The 14,400-nt window shown below is 40.5% G+C and overlaps 1 protein-coding gene across 1 annotated transcript in view; it reads left to right on the top strand.

The window, feature by feature from the left end:
* PTPRR (protein tyrosine phosphatase receptor type R) overlaps positions 1-14,400 on the top strand; it is a 226,657-nt gene that overhangs the window by 199,768 nt on the left and 12,489 nt on the right. The window contains exons 11-13 of the mRNA XM_006197827.4: positions 5,049-5,159; positions 6,528-6,685; positions 11,231-11,344. Coding sequence (XP_006197889.1) covers positions 5,049-5,159; positions 6,528-6,685; positions 11,231-11,344 — 383 coding nt within the window. The remainder of the gene's footprint in view (positions 1-5,048; positions 5,160-6,527; positions 6,686-11,230; positions 11,345-14,400) is intronic.

Raw genomic sequence — 14,400 nt, forward strand, 5'->3', positions numbered from 1 at the left:
TGGAGAGGAGAAAACATATGGCAGAGTAAGAGAGATGGCAGACTGTTTGCTCTGAGATCAGGTAGTCATTTTAACATTTATAGATGGTAAGCTATACGAATCTTATGAATACAAAAGAAGATAAGTAATGGCTTCATTAAGTCAAATCACAGCTACTATAGATGTCTTTACTTAAATACATCCGAAAAATTTTTTTGCAATATAAATATTAATTCAGTGTATCCCACGTTTACCTTAAGTCTCATTATAAAATCAGATGGATATTCAGATGGGAATGGCTGGCTATTCAATATGTAAGTAAATTGTAATTAAAAATTAAGTAAACTTTCTTAGCTGTACATTTGAAGAGAAAATGAATTTTTCTGATAAAACACTAGCAACAAAATGTTAATGATGCTATGTTATATTCCAAATGCATGAAATGAAAGTAAATCATCTCAATCATTTTAAATTAGCTTAAAAATTAGAGTTTAAGTTAGGGAATCAAGAAGGTAACTCAAATATACATAGACAATCTGGAAACTGGGCTGTTTGAGCTCCCAAATAATTAACATTTATTGGGTACAGACAGTGTGCTTTGAAATCAGTCTTTACAATCTATGTATTTGTAAATCCCACTGTAAGTGAGGACAGTGAGGAACAGAGAGGTTAAGCAATCTGCCCAAGGCCAAACAGTCAGCAGCCTGACTCCCAACTTCTCCTCCTCCCCCTCCCCCTCCCCACTATACACGCCCGCCCTCCTCGAGTCTTCCTCCTACTTGTGGTGGGAAGGGAGCAAATTCCAGTGCAAGCAGTGATGGTGGCTGGAGCGCCGCGTGTTGAATTGCTTATAGTCCAGGTTATAATCTCTACCCATTCTCTTTAGGAAGGAAAGAGGAGATGCACACGGCATTTTGATTTGGTTTAAAGGAAAAAAAAATGCTTTGAATCTGTTCATTCAAAGTAGTGGACAAGGTGGGAAGGGTATAGCTTGGTGGTAGAGTGCATGCCTAGCATATATGAGGTCCTGGGTTCAATCTCCAGTACCCCCACTAAAAAAAAATAAGTAAGTAAACCTAATTACCGCCCCCACCAAAAAAAAAAAAATGACTTAAAGTAGTGGACAGTTTGAAAGTGTGGATTGGAACAGTGATGGAGAAGTCATGCTCAAGTTAGAGATGAAGTGTGAGGTGAACAAGAGGATTCACACTTTGTACCAAGAAGGAAAATAAACGAGCAAACAAAGTCCCATAATCAGGGACTTGTGTGTCCAAAAAAGGTCAGCAGGGCAGTGTTGGAGGACAGTGGAGACCCAGCAACTGGTATGCAGCTTTCCTGGAGGAACAGAATTAGATACTCCATGGTGAGAGAGGCAGCCGGACCTAGCACTGCCCAGCAATGCCCAGCAGCCTGAATAACCAGGGGCTTGACAGTTACGCTACCCAAGCAATTAAGAATGGCCCGACATTCAGAGGCTGACAGCCCCTAAGAAAAATTACTCACCTGTCCTTTAAACATGCTACATTCCAAATATAACTTGGCGCTTCAATTTTTAATCTATTAGAGTCTTTTCAGTTGCTGTAGCCTGCTTCACTTCTGACTAGTTAGAAACCTTCTTATTTGACACAGCCAAATTAAAAAAAAAAAAGTTCGAGTGGAGGCTTAAACACACAAAAAAAAGCCTCTAATATTTTATTTTGTCTTAAAACAGGTACATTTGTTGATATTCAAATTTGGTCATTATTTTATCATGGAACTGCCTTTAAAAAAAATATTGGTCTCAAGCTGGAGTTCTAGGTCATCTAGTTTGTGTAAATCATGCCCTTTATACAGCATTAAAATGTCCCATTTCAGTTTCTTTAAAAGGAGGGAGAACACTGAAAAGTTTGTAAAACAGTATGAATGCAGAATCCCGTCTAGATTTTCAAGCTTTGCTCTTTTATAATGTTCTCAGTTGTATCTGATTTGACTGCAGTTTACTTTACTAATTCACTTTTTTCCCCTAGTGAAAACGTAATTAATGTGTGCAATTATTTCATAGAACAGTTCTTTTTTTTTTTTTTCCTTTCTCATTCGTGTTTCATTGATTGAGTTACTGGGCTCCAGTAACGAGTACAACTTCCATTAAGAAGTTCAGGCGTAAATACCACTTGGTGAACGTGGCTCAGCAGATAGTGAAGATGGGCTGGATTTAGGAAGAGAATGGACCGAGGGCATTCAGTATTCCGTGAGCATCAGCGCATTTCGTAGAGAGAAGGGAGAGCGCTGGTTAATGCTGTGCTGCAAAGCGGGTCGGTTAATAGTGCAGAACTCAAAAGATAGAAAGTTGAATTTGTAATGTGATATTTGCTCAGAGGGTCCAAGCCTCCAAGGAGATGTTCTCAGAGACTCCTACCAAAACACCTGAGCTTCAGTTTCCTCTGCTGTAAAATGATTTAAAAAACAATAATAACCATAATACCTGCTCTCTGCTCTGCCAAACTCAAATGATCGTGGAAGGGATTCAAAGATGTAATATTGGTGAAGGCACTTTGCATATTAAATTGCTGCATCTCTAGGTTAGTAATATTTCATTGGAACGCTAAGAATAACTATGACCATAATAATTTTAGACAATCTGACCCATTCTGTCCCTGTCATATGTGAATGTAACCCAAATGTCACTGTCTTCTTTTTGTTTATTTAGATCCACTTTCTATTCTGTTTTTAGTATGTGTCTTTAGCTCACAGCACAAATCTCTTTGATTTTTTAAATGCATAGAATTTAAAAAGAAAGTAACTTAAAAATAGATTTCTTTTTCCAGGCAACTAAAATGCTAGCTAGATCTGCTCCTTCTTTATGCTTAAATAGCCCCAGTGTGGTGGGGGAGGGGGTATGGTGAGAGGGAGGGTCAAAGAAAGAAAAATCATAAAAATAAGAGTTTGCATCGCTTTGGATTGCATTCTACTTTTGCTATAAATTAATGTTTATGAATAATTGGTTGATGTCCAGAATCTTTACAGTCAAGGTTCACTAATTACTTGTTTGTATGAGAGACACGTGACCTTCTGGAAACCTCTTTTTTTCCTCCAAATTATGAATTCTCAGAATTAACAGAAAATTTTATTGAAAGAATCAGCCCAGTTAGCAGAAGAACAGTGATGATTTGGGGCTATGTTCTGCGAGATAGCATGCCATTCTGAATTACCTACAGTTGGTGTGGTTTCACAGTATTATCTGTAAGAGAGCATTTTCCTTCCTTGCATTTTCTTGTTTCACGTCATTGTTAACACCACAATAAAGAAGCCCTGAAAGGCTGTTCACGAAGATCATTTGAACGTGAACTTGTGCTCTTAGAAGTAACTACATTTGCAGCTCCCCCCACCTCACATTCAAAAGCACCTACACTTATCTGGTCTCTTTTTCTACGTTTTCTTAAAAGGGGTGGGGGGGGCGTATTCAGTGTGTAAAAATAAGCTATTGTATCTCTGAGAGGAGATGGGATGCTAATTAAGGGTTGTTTGAATGAACAAGTCACATTGCATTGTCTACTGGGAGCCGGCTGCCAATTGCATTTTTGGTAAAGAGTCAAGAAAAACATTCAGGAGGGCCCCGGCAAGCTTGGGAGAGAAGCGAGCAGCGTTTCCATTTATCAAGTAGGTGCACAAGCCTCTGTTGTATTGTGCGGAGTCATGGTGCAGGCTGGGAGCTCCTGCCTCGCTCAGCTTCCCATCCTGGTTTCAAGAGCCACCTTCGCAGAGAAGGGCCAGCTCCTTAGGCCTGATCGTGGACAATGGGGCACGTATGCCAGACTGCTGGGCCACTGAATGCCTCTGTCTTTGTTCAGTACCTTTTTCGAGATTCTTTGTCACTCTTCTTGGATTCATCCAGGAGGCATGGGTTTTAAGACACACAATAGCTCGGGTCTTGCAGCGAAATAATTGATGCTCCATTGAAAGAAACCAGGCAGACTGGTTAGTATGATTATCTTTAACAAACCGGGGGACTCTGAGATGTCTGGCAACTGGTAAATGAGGAGGGAAAGAAATTGCTGTATTTTGAAAAGGTTTCTTTTCTTAATGTTAACGTTGTATCAGCCAGAGTCAGCCTTTAGCCAGTTGCCTGATCGTCTTGGAGGTGGGGTGGCACGTAAAGAGACGTGAAAATGGTTTACTTTGTTTGGAGAAGGACCAGAACATAGAGGATGCAAATGTTTTTATTGTAATGGATGAAAGAAGCAGTGATTCTACTAGGTGAAGTGACTTCCTTGTGGTTCTATCATATAGAGTATTTGGTGCTTTAGCAGGATAGAGTCTGGAGGCGTGTTTCTGATTCTTTACTGTCTTTTCCTTTAATTCTATAATTTTGTAAATTGTTTGCTGTTCTTTTAAATCTATAAGTACTTAGTATTTTTCAAGTGTGGTCATATGCCTTTGACATAGATGTGAAGGAACAAGTGTCCTGAGGATTCAAAGCTCTCTATTAAAGGCAACAGGTGAAGGAATTTCGCTGTAAATAATGCATGTGTGTTTGAAAGAAAGTGACAAATTCTATTTAAACAATATTTCTAAAATTAACTTGCTTCCCTGGGCACTCAAAATAAAACATCAACTTTTACTCTTTACATTCTTAATTGTTAAAATATATGGTAACAAATTAATAGTTCTTTTGCAGTTGTTTAAAGGCAAAATAGTAAATAATATGAGCTTGTATGGATGCTTGAATCTTATTTTGTAGTTTTTCAAATAATGTAGCTTGGATATTTTAAAAATAATACAACATTTAATGCATGACCTAATGCATTTTTAAGTAATGATCAGATCACTTTAGATCAGAAACCCATTCCATAACCCAGCAGTTGTAAAATATAATAACAATAATGCTAATAGTAAAATCATCATGTTTTGAAAGCTTACCCATTTAAAATACATACTTTAGTGGTTTTAGTGCATTTATGGAACTGTAAACATTGATACTTGATTTTTTTTTGATTAATAAAATAGGAACTTTTGAGATACCTGAATGATAAGTGTTCCAAGGCCAATAAAAACCATTCACATGTGCTGTGTTCTTCTGTTGCCTCCTCCAGAAATGCGTGCTTTACTGGCCAGAAAAGAGAGGAATATATGGGAAGGTGGAGGTTCTGGTTATTAACGTAAATGAATGTGATAACTACACCGTTCGAAACCTCGTCTTAAAGGTAAGACTGTGTAGCTGCAGGTATCTACGAAGTAGACATTGTGCGAGGGTGATATTGCTGCTTTAAATGATTTATCCTGAAAGTATTGCAGATTCAATTTAAACAAATTAAATAATATCAAGATCAAGGAGGAATTAACATCATCCCCTTATGTATTTCTTTGTTGTCAGCTACTATCAGTATGTGGAAATAATTAAATTAATACAAGTAGACATTAAGGAAACTCACTAAGTAGAATGCTGTGATCTAATCTGTATAAATGTAACATCCCTGATTTAACCTTTTGACTGCTTTTAACTTAAGGCTTGTGCTGGAGACTTTATCATGATTTTTTTTTTAACGTCACTTTGGTCTAAGTAGATTTGAGTAAAGCCTGGAAACTGTGAAAGGGAAAATCTGCACTTGTGGGTGGCTGTGGGAGGCAAGAAAAGCCCGAAGTGTTGATGAGATCTTCCAAAACTTAGAGTTACAGTCATTTATAGGGACTTTCCTGGACCAGATTACGTCACGGGAAAGTTATCTTATTTAAATTACAGGCAGCAGATGTCATGGTATTGTTTTTACTTCTAGAGAGCAATTCTCCCAAAGAATCCAGTTCTCTCCAGAGCCTCGCTGCTGGGACAGCATCATGGCAGAGAGGACGGGAGTAGAGGCAGGGGTGTACTGGTGGGTTTTAGTGGGAAGTTCGGGGCAGCAAGGCACTTACCAGGACCTGTCCTTTCACATGCATTCTTGAGTGCCTAGTCCATAGCAGGCCCCCAACTGGGCACTGGCTTTTGAGATGTTGTGCCTGGACCCTCACTCAAAATGTTTCTAATCTAGTGACCCCTTGTCACTCCTTTACTACCAGATTCCTCACTGCTGTCAAAAACTGGAATTTGCGATGACTGTAGAATTATTGGAGTGACTGAATATAAACTTAAGTGTTCTTATATTGGTCAATATGTTCATAATAACCTGTCAGAAATGTTCCAAGAGCAGAAACCACATTCCAGCCTGATTCTTTCTTGGCTTTATTTTCATCTACCCTTATGTTTATTGTAACAAATTACAAACATATATTTAGCATATGCACATTTTCTATATTGAATGTATAATTTCTATATTAAGCCTATATTTCTATACTAGATATTAAATATGTATTTCTCATTTAGTAGAAGGAAGACTCTCAAACTTTGACCTCAGCATATTTACAGGAAAGTTTTCTCAGGGTAAAAGAGTAGTCTTCAAAAATCCCCTAGGTTTTTTTTCCACCTAGAAGTAAGTTGCCAGCAAGATGGGAGTGATAGTCGGCATTCAGTCTTGCGGTTTGGATGACTTTTAGTCCCACAAGTAAATGAAGCATTTGGTGGCTGTTACTATTTCCAGCAAGGAAGTCACACCCAGCACGTGAAGCATTACTGGTACACCTCATGGCCCGATCACAAGACTCCAGACAGTGCCCAGCCCCTTCTGCAGCTCATGCTGGATGTGGAAGAAGACAGACTCGCTTCTGCAGGCAGAGGGCCTGTGGTTGTCCACTGCAGGTAAGGGGTGGACGGGCCCTTCTGCCGAAGCAACTGGCCACCCTTTGGAGAGTCACAGAGCAGGTGGAAGTTGGGTTTTGCTTCCTGCTTCTGACTTTGCTGATAAATTAAATATGTGTTTAAACTGGTTAACTGCCTAATAGCTGAGCCTTGACCAAGACGATACTTAACAGAAATGAAGTGACATGATTGGCATGTTGTCAGCAAACAAGCACACAGTGGAGGGAGGAGGGTAGAGCTCAGTGGTAGAACACATGCCTAGCATGCAGAAGGCCCCGGGTTCAATCCCCAGTACCGCCACTAAAAACAAATAAATAAATAAATAAAAATCTAATTACCTTCCCCTCACAAAAAAAAAAATCCAAAACAATCACACAGTGGAGAAAATATCACCTCTATAGTAATAAATAATACTATATAATATATATATACAATAGTATATAACAGCTCAGGGAACAGGAGACCTCATTCAGTCCTCTACCTTGAAACGCAGATTCATTTAGTCTCATCAGTCTCCTATGGGCCAGGAATGACATTTTTTTTTCATTATCAACAACTTTTTTGTTCTTTCAAGATGGCACCTGTACTTTACTCAGATTGTACCCTGATAACATTTATTATGTCACATATGGTGAAAACCAGTCAATTATTCTAAAAAAAAAAGTTAACCTCATGAAAAACAGATGGAAATAAATTTATGAAATGGGAAGTGGGCAAGTGGTAATTGACCAAGAGGGAAACAAAGCGCTGTGACTGGAGCGTGTGGTCCTGGAGGCCAGGCTGACGAAGTGACAGACGTCCGTGGTGGTTCTCTTCCCTAAGCTCTAGCCTGAAGGTCTTTTCCTCTGGCTTGTACCTCTTCCCCCTGGTTTTCCTGTTCGTGTGCCCAAACTAACGCCCATATTTTAAAGTTATTTATACAACCCATCATTTATCCTCCATACTTCCTCAAATTAATTTGTGTTATTTTACTTAACCTCCTAGGTCTTATAAGATAGCTTTTGATGATATTTTTAATTAAAAAAAGGTGTATTACTTTAGATGATCATGTTGGCCTTCCTTTGAACCTTTGTGGTTTAATTAAGAGCAAAATTCACTATCTGTCTATTTATCCAAAGCGTCATTATCTAGTTTGTAACATTAGGCCTTCTCCTAAACTTAGCCTGGGGCTGAAGTGAAGGACCGAATGGGCCATATTTTAGGGCTGGAACCGTCCCCCACCCAAAGCCATGGAACAGGATATCTAAAATGAACGAACCATTGTCCTCATAAAACCAGCTCCCTTTCTGATTGCTGTTTCTAAGAATGAGACCATCTTTTTTCCAGGCACTCAACATCAAATGTTGACAGTTATCTTTGGCCCTTCTCTCAGCTCCAGCCTCCGTATCTAATCAGTCACCAGATTGGCTTTCCCTTCAAAGCTTCGCCCATAATCACCACTTCCTGCCCAACCACCCAAGTTCAGGCCCTCGTGACCTCACCCATGTATGTCAGAAGTAGTCGGCTAATTGCACGCACACACACCCCAGTGCCCCGTGCTCCACCCCCACTGCCACTGACTCTGTGCACTGCTCCTGGGTGATGTGCCTAAGACCCTCTTCCATCACATGGGGCCTCTGCCCAAAACTTCTCAAAGGCTTCGTATTGCCTGGAGCAGAGACGTGGATTAGCCACAGGGGTCAGTGAACTCCTCGAAACGACTTGAACAGATTTGGGTAGATCAAGTTAGGTGAATTTTCTGGGGAGCAAAAGCCCATTGTTTTCATCAAATTCTCAAAAAAAAAAAAATAGAGTAGCATTGTTTTTAAGGATGAAGTCCAAACCTCTTCGCTTTCCAAAAAAGATCCTTTATAGGCCCGTGGATGGGAGGGTATAACTCAAATGGCAGAGCACATACCTAGCATGTACGAGGCCCTGGGTTCAATCCCCAGTACCTTTTCTAAAAATAAATTTAAAAAAAAAAACTAATTATCTCCCCCAAAAATAATACTTTAAAAAAAAAAGGATTTTTTTATAGGCCCCACTATACCTGCCCAGCCTTATCTCCCTTATCTGTTCTAGGATAACTTCCTCAAGTCAAGCCACCCATTGTCACACATCATGCTTTCTCATCTGCAGCAGTTCTTTCCTTACGCCAGTCACACATGGAACATTCTCTCTCATTTGTGATTACCAAAAACCAAACCGTCTGCCATTCATAGGGTACAGCTCGGGTCCCGTCTCTTTACCAAAACAAATTCTGGATAAACACTTCGACTGAAAGGGACTCATTCCTCCTCTGAATTCCTCTGCGCTCACATCCAACAGGAAAAAGGTGCCAAATAGGAGAAATAAGAGCCCTTTGAGCGCCACAAGGGGAACTATTAATTCAAATCATGAGGACTGAAGAAAGCCTTGAGAAGCTGGAAAAATGTTAAACAGGATCTTGAAACAAGGACCGATGTTTGTGGTTTTAAAGATTGGTAGGGAGGGCATTCCTGAGTGAAGAAATACCATGAACCCAAAAAGGAAAACTGAAAAATAAAAGAGATGTTTCCAGTGATTCAAATGAAAGCAGTGGCCCAGAGGGTACAAGCTAGACAGCAAGAAAGACAGAAAGCTTGAAAGCTCGTCACATCCATATTATGCAAAGGCCTGAATACCGGGATAGGGTGCTTAGACATTGTGCTGTGACTCTTGGGAGCCAACTACACTTTTCGAGTAGGAAGGAACAATGATCAGGTCCCTCGTTTAGAAAAATGAAACAAGCAGCTGTGTATATCATGAATTAGTCCAAGAAGAGACTGGAGACTTGGAAGCCATAATGAGATCATGGCTAATCATGAAGTAAGACTTCAAAAACGTGAGCACAGTTTATAGACAGGAAAGCATGGATCCCAGCAGCTCGGTAGAGTTGGAAAATGGAAGAACTGGTAGCAGATTGGAAGTGGGAGGTGAGAGAGGGGGAGATGCTGAAGCCGGCTCCAAGACTTCTAGGCTGAAAAACGGGTGGCTGACTGGTAATGCCATTGAGGAAAAAGATAATTAATTCTGTTTGAGGCACATTGGATTTAGATACATTGAGCGGCAGCAAGTGTGAAATAGAAGCAGCGAGAGAGCCAGCTGGGGGCGGGATGTCGATCTAGAGTTTAGGAGACACTTGGGGGATTTAACTGTCGATTTGAGAGAAATTTACAAAAGGGTGGTTGACATGGCTGAGAGACAGCAAGCTTGTTATGTTGATAACATACCGTCTAAAGGAGATTAGTGTGTAAACCTTCCAGAGAGGTAGTATTTCTAGTCAACTGTTACCTTGATTAAAAAAAAAAAGACTTGGAAATATGTGCCTCCAGCCACATCCTCTCTCTTAAACTGAACCAAATCTTTAGTTATCCACTAGCACCTTCCACAGCAGTCTATCCAAGACCACACGCCTCACTCTCTCCCTCAGATCAGCCCTCATCCCAGAACCGCCCCCCCCTTGTCTGGATAGCACAACCATTCTTTTCGTCCCACCTTTGACTTTTGGCCTCTCTCACTGTTACCTCCACTCCTCCACTCTCCTGCTTGCGATGTGTGTTAAGTCCTTCCCCTCCTTGCTACTGCCCAGACCCGACCTAATTTCAGGCCTTGATTATTCTTTGTAGAACAACTGATGCCTTTTCCACTCTTCCCCCCACCCACCACCTCCCTCCACCCCACTCATCCTCCTGCATGTGACTGAGGGGCAGAGTGTTGTGTAAGCACCCAGCACGGGGCCACGTTTGTACACTCAGTCCAGGAGTGTAAATTATTATTATTATGACTCCTGATGTTTCCACTTTTAAAAATACCCCTTTAAGGGGGAAGGGCATTGCCCAAGAGGTTGAACGTATGCTTAGCAGGCATGAGGTCCTGTGCACAAGGTCCTGGGTTCAACCCCTAGTACCTCCTCTAAAAATAAATAAACAAACCTAATTACCTCCTGCCACCAAAAAAATAAATATTAAAAAAGAGAAAATACATTTTAAAAAATGAATGATAAATAAATAAAAAAAAAAACCCTTTAAAAGAATCTATCTTTTTTTTTAAGTTCTTAGAATGCTAAAGGTATAAGTGTTTCTAATTATTATTTTTAGGTATAAAATACAGTTTAGAAAGAATGTAAAATTACTGTCTTCATTTCTAATGTTTGTACCATTTATTTGGGGGGGACTATTATTATTACTATAGTAGCTGTGAAAAAAAAAATTGGTGATGGAACATTCTTGTTTCTGACATTAATTTAATTTCACTTTCTTTTTACTGCAGATTGTTTTTATTTTTAATAAAGGAGCATACTGTTGATTACTTTAATAAATGCTGCTTAGGTCCCCTAATTATTTTCTCCAGTCCTGTTGTCCTCCCCTCCACCCACACCAGAGGCAGCAGTGTCTTGAATTTGTGGTGTGTTCTCCCAGGCCATGCTTCTGTATTGTTACAATGCTGTATAGATACATAAACAATATATTCTTTTTAAAAAATATATATATATTTTATCTTTGCTATTTTTCCTGCACCTTTGAATTCTTTGTCTGTTCCTTTCAGTGCAGGGATAGGCAGGACGGGGTGTTTTATTGCTACGTCCATTGGCTGTCGACAGTTGAAGGAAGAAGGCGTTGTGGACGCTCTCAGCATCGTCTGCCAGCTTCGTGTAGACAGGTGAGTGGCTGCCAGCTGGTGTCATAGACACTGCAGAGCGGCATCCTCGTGATCTGATCAGCCTGACTCGGTAAACGCCACAAGCTCTTAAGTCTTAATTCTCTATAGAGATCTTGTAAGATGCTCAGTTAAGAAGATATTATGTTAAAAAGCCATCAAAGAAAATATTCTTTGCAACACCGACTCTCAGGAGCCCAACACCAAAAGCTGATACTTAACCCCTCCATGTCTGTCATGCAGGCTGTGCACGGGGGCAGCTGCTCCTCTTAGTCTCACCCCCATGCTCCTCTGGAGGTACGGTCTCACTTGACCTAACTGGATCTTCACTTTCGAATCTTGATCTTTTAAAATGAGGCATATGTCCTGCTACCAAGAGTCTGGTTTTTTTTTTCACTCTTCGTTTTTTAATTGCAAAAAAATGCACATAACAAAATTTACCAGCTTCACCATTTTTAAGAGTACAGCTCAGTAGGGTTAAGTCCATTCACATGGTCGTGAAGCCAGTCTCCAGCACTCCTTTCATCTTGCAAAACTCTGTGCCCATTTAACAGCAAATGTCCATTTCATGGCAACCACCATACACTTTCTGACTCTATGAATTTGACTACTCTAGGTGCCTCATATAACTGGAGTCATATAATACTTGTCTGTCTGTTACTTGCTTATTTCACTTAACATAATATCTTCAAGTCTCATCTGTGTTGTGACGTGTCAGAATTTCCTTCCTTTTTATGGCTGAGTAATATTCTATTGTATATTTATACCACATTTTGTTTATCCATTCATCTGTCAGTGGATACTTGGGTTGCTTCCACCTCTTCGCTGCTGTGAATAATGCTGCTGTGAACATGGATGTACAAATAGCTATTTGAGATTCTTTGGGGTATATACTCAGAAATGAGATCGCTGACTCAAATGTTAATAATATGTTTAGTTTTTCAAGAAATACCACACTTTTTCCTGTAGCAGCTGCACGACGTACAGTCCCACCAACAGTGCACAGGGGTTCCAACTTCCCCACACCCTTATCAAAACGTTATCTGTTTGGGCTTTTTTTTAATTGAAGTAGAATTGACTTATAATGTTGTGCTAGTTTCTGGTGTACAGCACAGTGGTTCAGTTATACATATAGATATATTATTTTTTCATATTCTTTTTCATTATACATTTATTACAGAGCTTGAATATAGTTCCCTCTGCTCTACAGTAGGACCTTGCTGTTTATTTTATATATAGTAGTTTGTATCTGCTAATCCCAAACTCCTAACTTATCCCCCTCCCACCCCATTTGGGTTTCTTTTTAATAGCAGCCATCCTAATGAGTGTGACGGGAAAGAGTCACTTTTATTTATAGATGGTTTGATCACCTTTGTGATGATCTCTGTTTATGTGTTGAAAACAGAACAAACAAAAAATTTCTTCCCTTCCTTGCTCTGCAGCTAAGCCTGGGGAAGTGAACAGTTGAGTCAGTGATGGAGAAAGTGAACAGATAGGTGCCTGTTGAGATCAGGCACAGAGAGAAAGATGTTGTCTGGGCATGTGAGCAGTGGTCCTCCCCGCTCCGCAGTTCCCTGTGCTATCGTGGGAGGAGAGTTGTCCTGAAAGGCTGGAATATGAGTTTTCTTCTTCCTTTCATACAGAGAATATTTATCAACCACCGCCTAAACCCAAGGCATTCTTCTAGATGCTACAAGTACAGCATTAAACAAAGTGAATGAGGCTCTGCTCTCCTAGGGCTTACATGCCAACAGAGAAAGAGAGGAGTTAACCAATGGCAAAGAAATAAACAGGATGCTTTCAGACAGAGATAAATGCTACGAGGTAATAAAACAAGAGAGTCCCAGGAGCTGAGCCTCCTGGAATTTAGCCCTATGACCCAGAGTTTCCTAAAAGTAGAAGTATATAGTGGGGAGGGCAGAGCTCAGTGGTAGAGCACAAGTGTAGCATGCACGAGGTTCTGGGTTCAATCCCTGGTACCTCCTCTAATAAATAAATTAACCTAATTACCCTTCCCCCCAAACAAGAACTGGAAAAAAAAATCTTAAAAAAAAAAGTATATGGCACCTCTTAAGATTGGTTCAATAAATATTGACTGAGCACCTGCTGTGTACTGGGTCCTGGAATTTCAGAAACAAACAAAAGCTTTGTTCTAAAAATTCAATGAGAAAGAATATATAAAGCGCTTAGAACGGCGTCTGGCCCACAGCAAGCCTTCAGTAAATGTTCCCTGTTGCTATCATCTTCTTTATTATTAAAATTATCAATCAAATTTCTCCTGTCTCTAAAAACTGAACCTTCAGAGACCCTTTCTGGGTGACGTTTTCCCTCCCCTTCCCTATCATTCCTTGTTTCCTTTTAAATAATAATTTCTAAGTCTTGGGACGTCTATCTCCCCCCCCCCCCCCGTTTTTGTCTTAACTTTGACTGGCTTATTAGAGGCTGTTGACCATGGTGGTTGAGATTATGGGCTCTGGAAACAGATTGTGTGGGTCTGCATCCCGGCCCCACCACTTCCTGGTGGTGTGGCCTCCAGCGAGTTACAAGAATTCTCCATGCCTTGGTTTTCTCATCTGGAAAATGGAAGTAAAAATAGCATCTACTTCCTACTGGTGTTACAAGGAATGAGAAATCGTCTGTAAAGGGCCTGGCACGTAAGCATGCAACCGAGGTTAGCCAAGGGTGTTATCAGTAAATCTAGCGAGAACCTGAACACGCATCTGTAAAATGGACCTAATGTTATGGATCCCACGGGGTTGCGGGAACGGTGTGATAAGAGTACACCTGTGGTGTCCTAAGTTGAACACTTAGTCTGGGCTCCTTTCTCTCTTTACCGCACCCCTGGCTTCTGTCTTTCCATGCCCCACAAGTAACTGCTTCCAACAACGTTTTCTTTTCGTGCATCAGAAGATCAGCTTCAGTGATCTCTCCTCCTCTTCTTACAATTGCCGTGTGAGTCTCCTGAACCCCCTTGTCCATCCAGTACTGTCCACCCCAACTGGGTAGAGTCCACTCACTTCACTTCAGGCTCTGGGGCCTCCCTTCAGCGAGGTGAGGGG

Source organism: Vicugna pacos, chromosome 12, assembly GCF_048564905.1.
Source record: "Vicugna pacos chromosome 12, VicPac4, whole genome shotgun sequence".
Classification (NCBI taxonomy): domain Eukaryota; kingdom Metazoa; phylum Chordata; class Mammalia; order Artiodactyla; family Camelidae; genus Vicugna; species Vicugna pacos.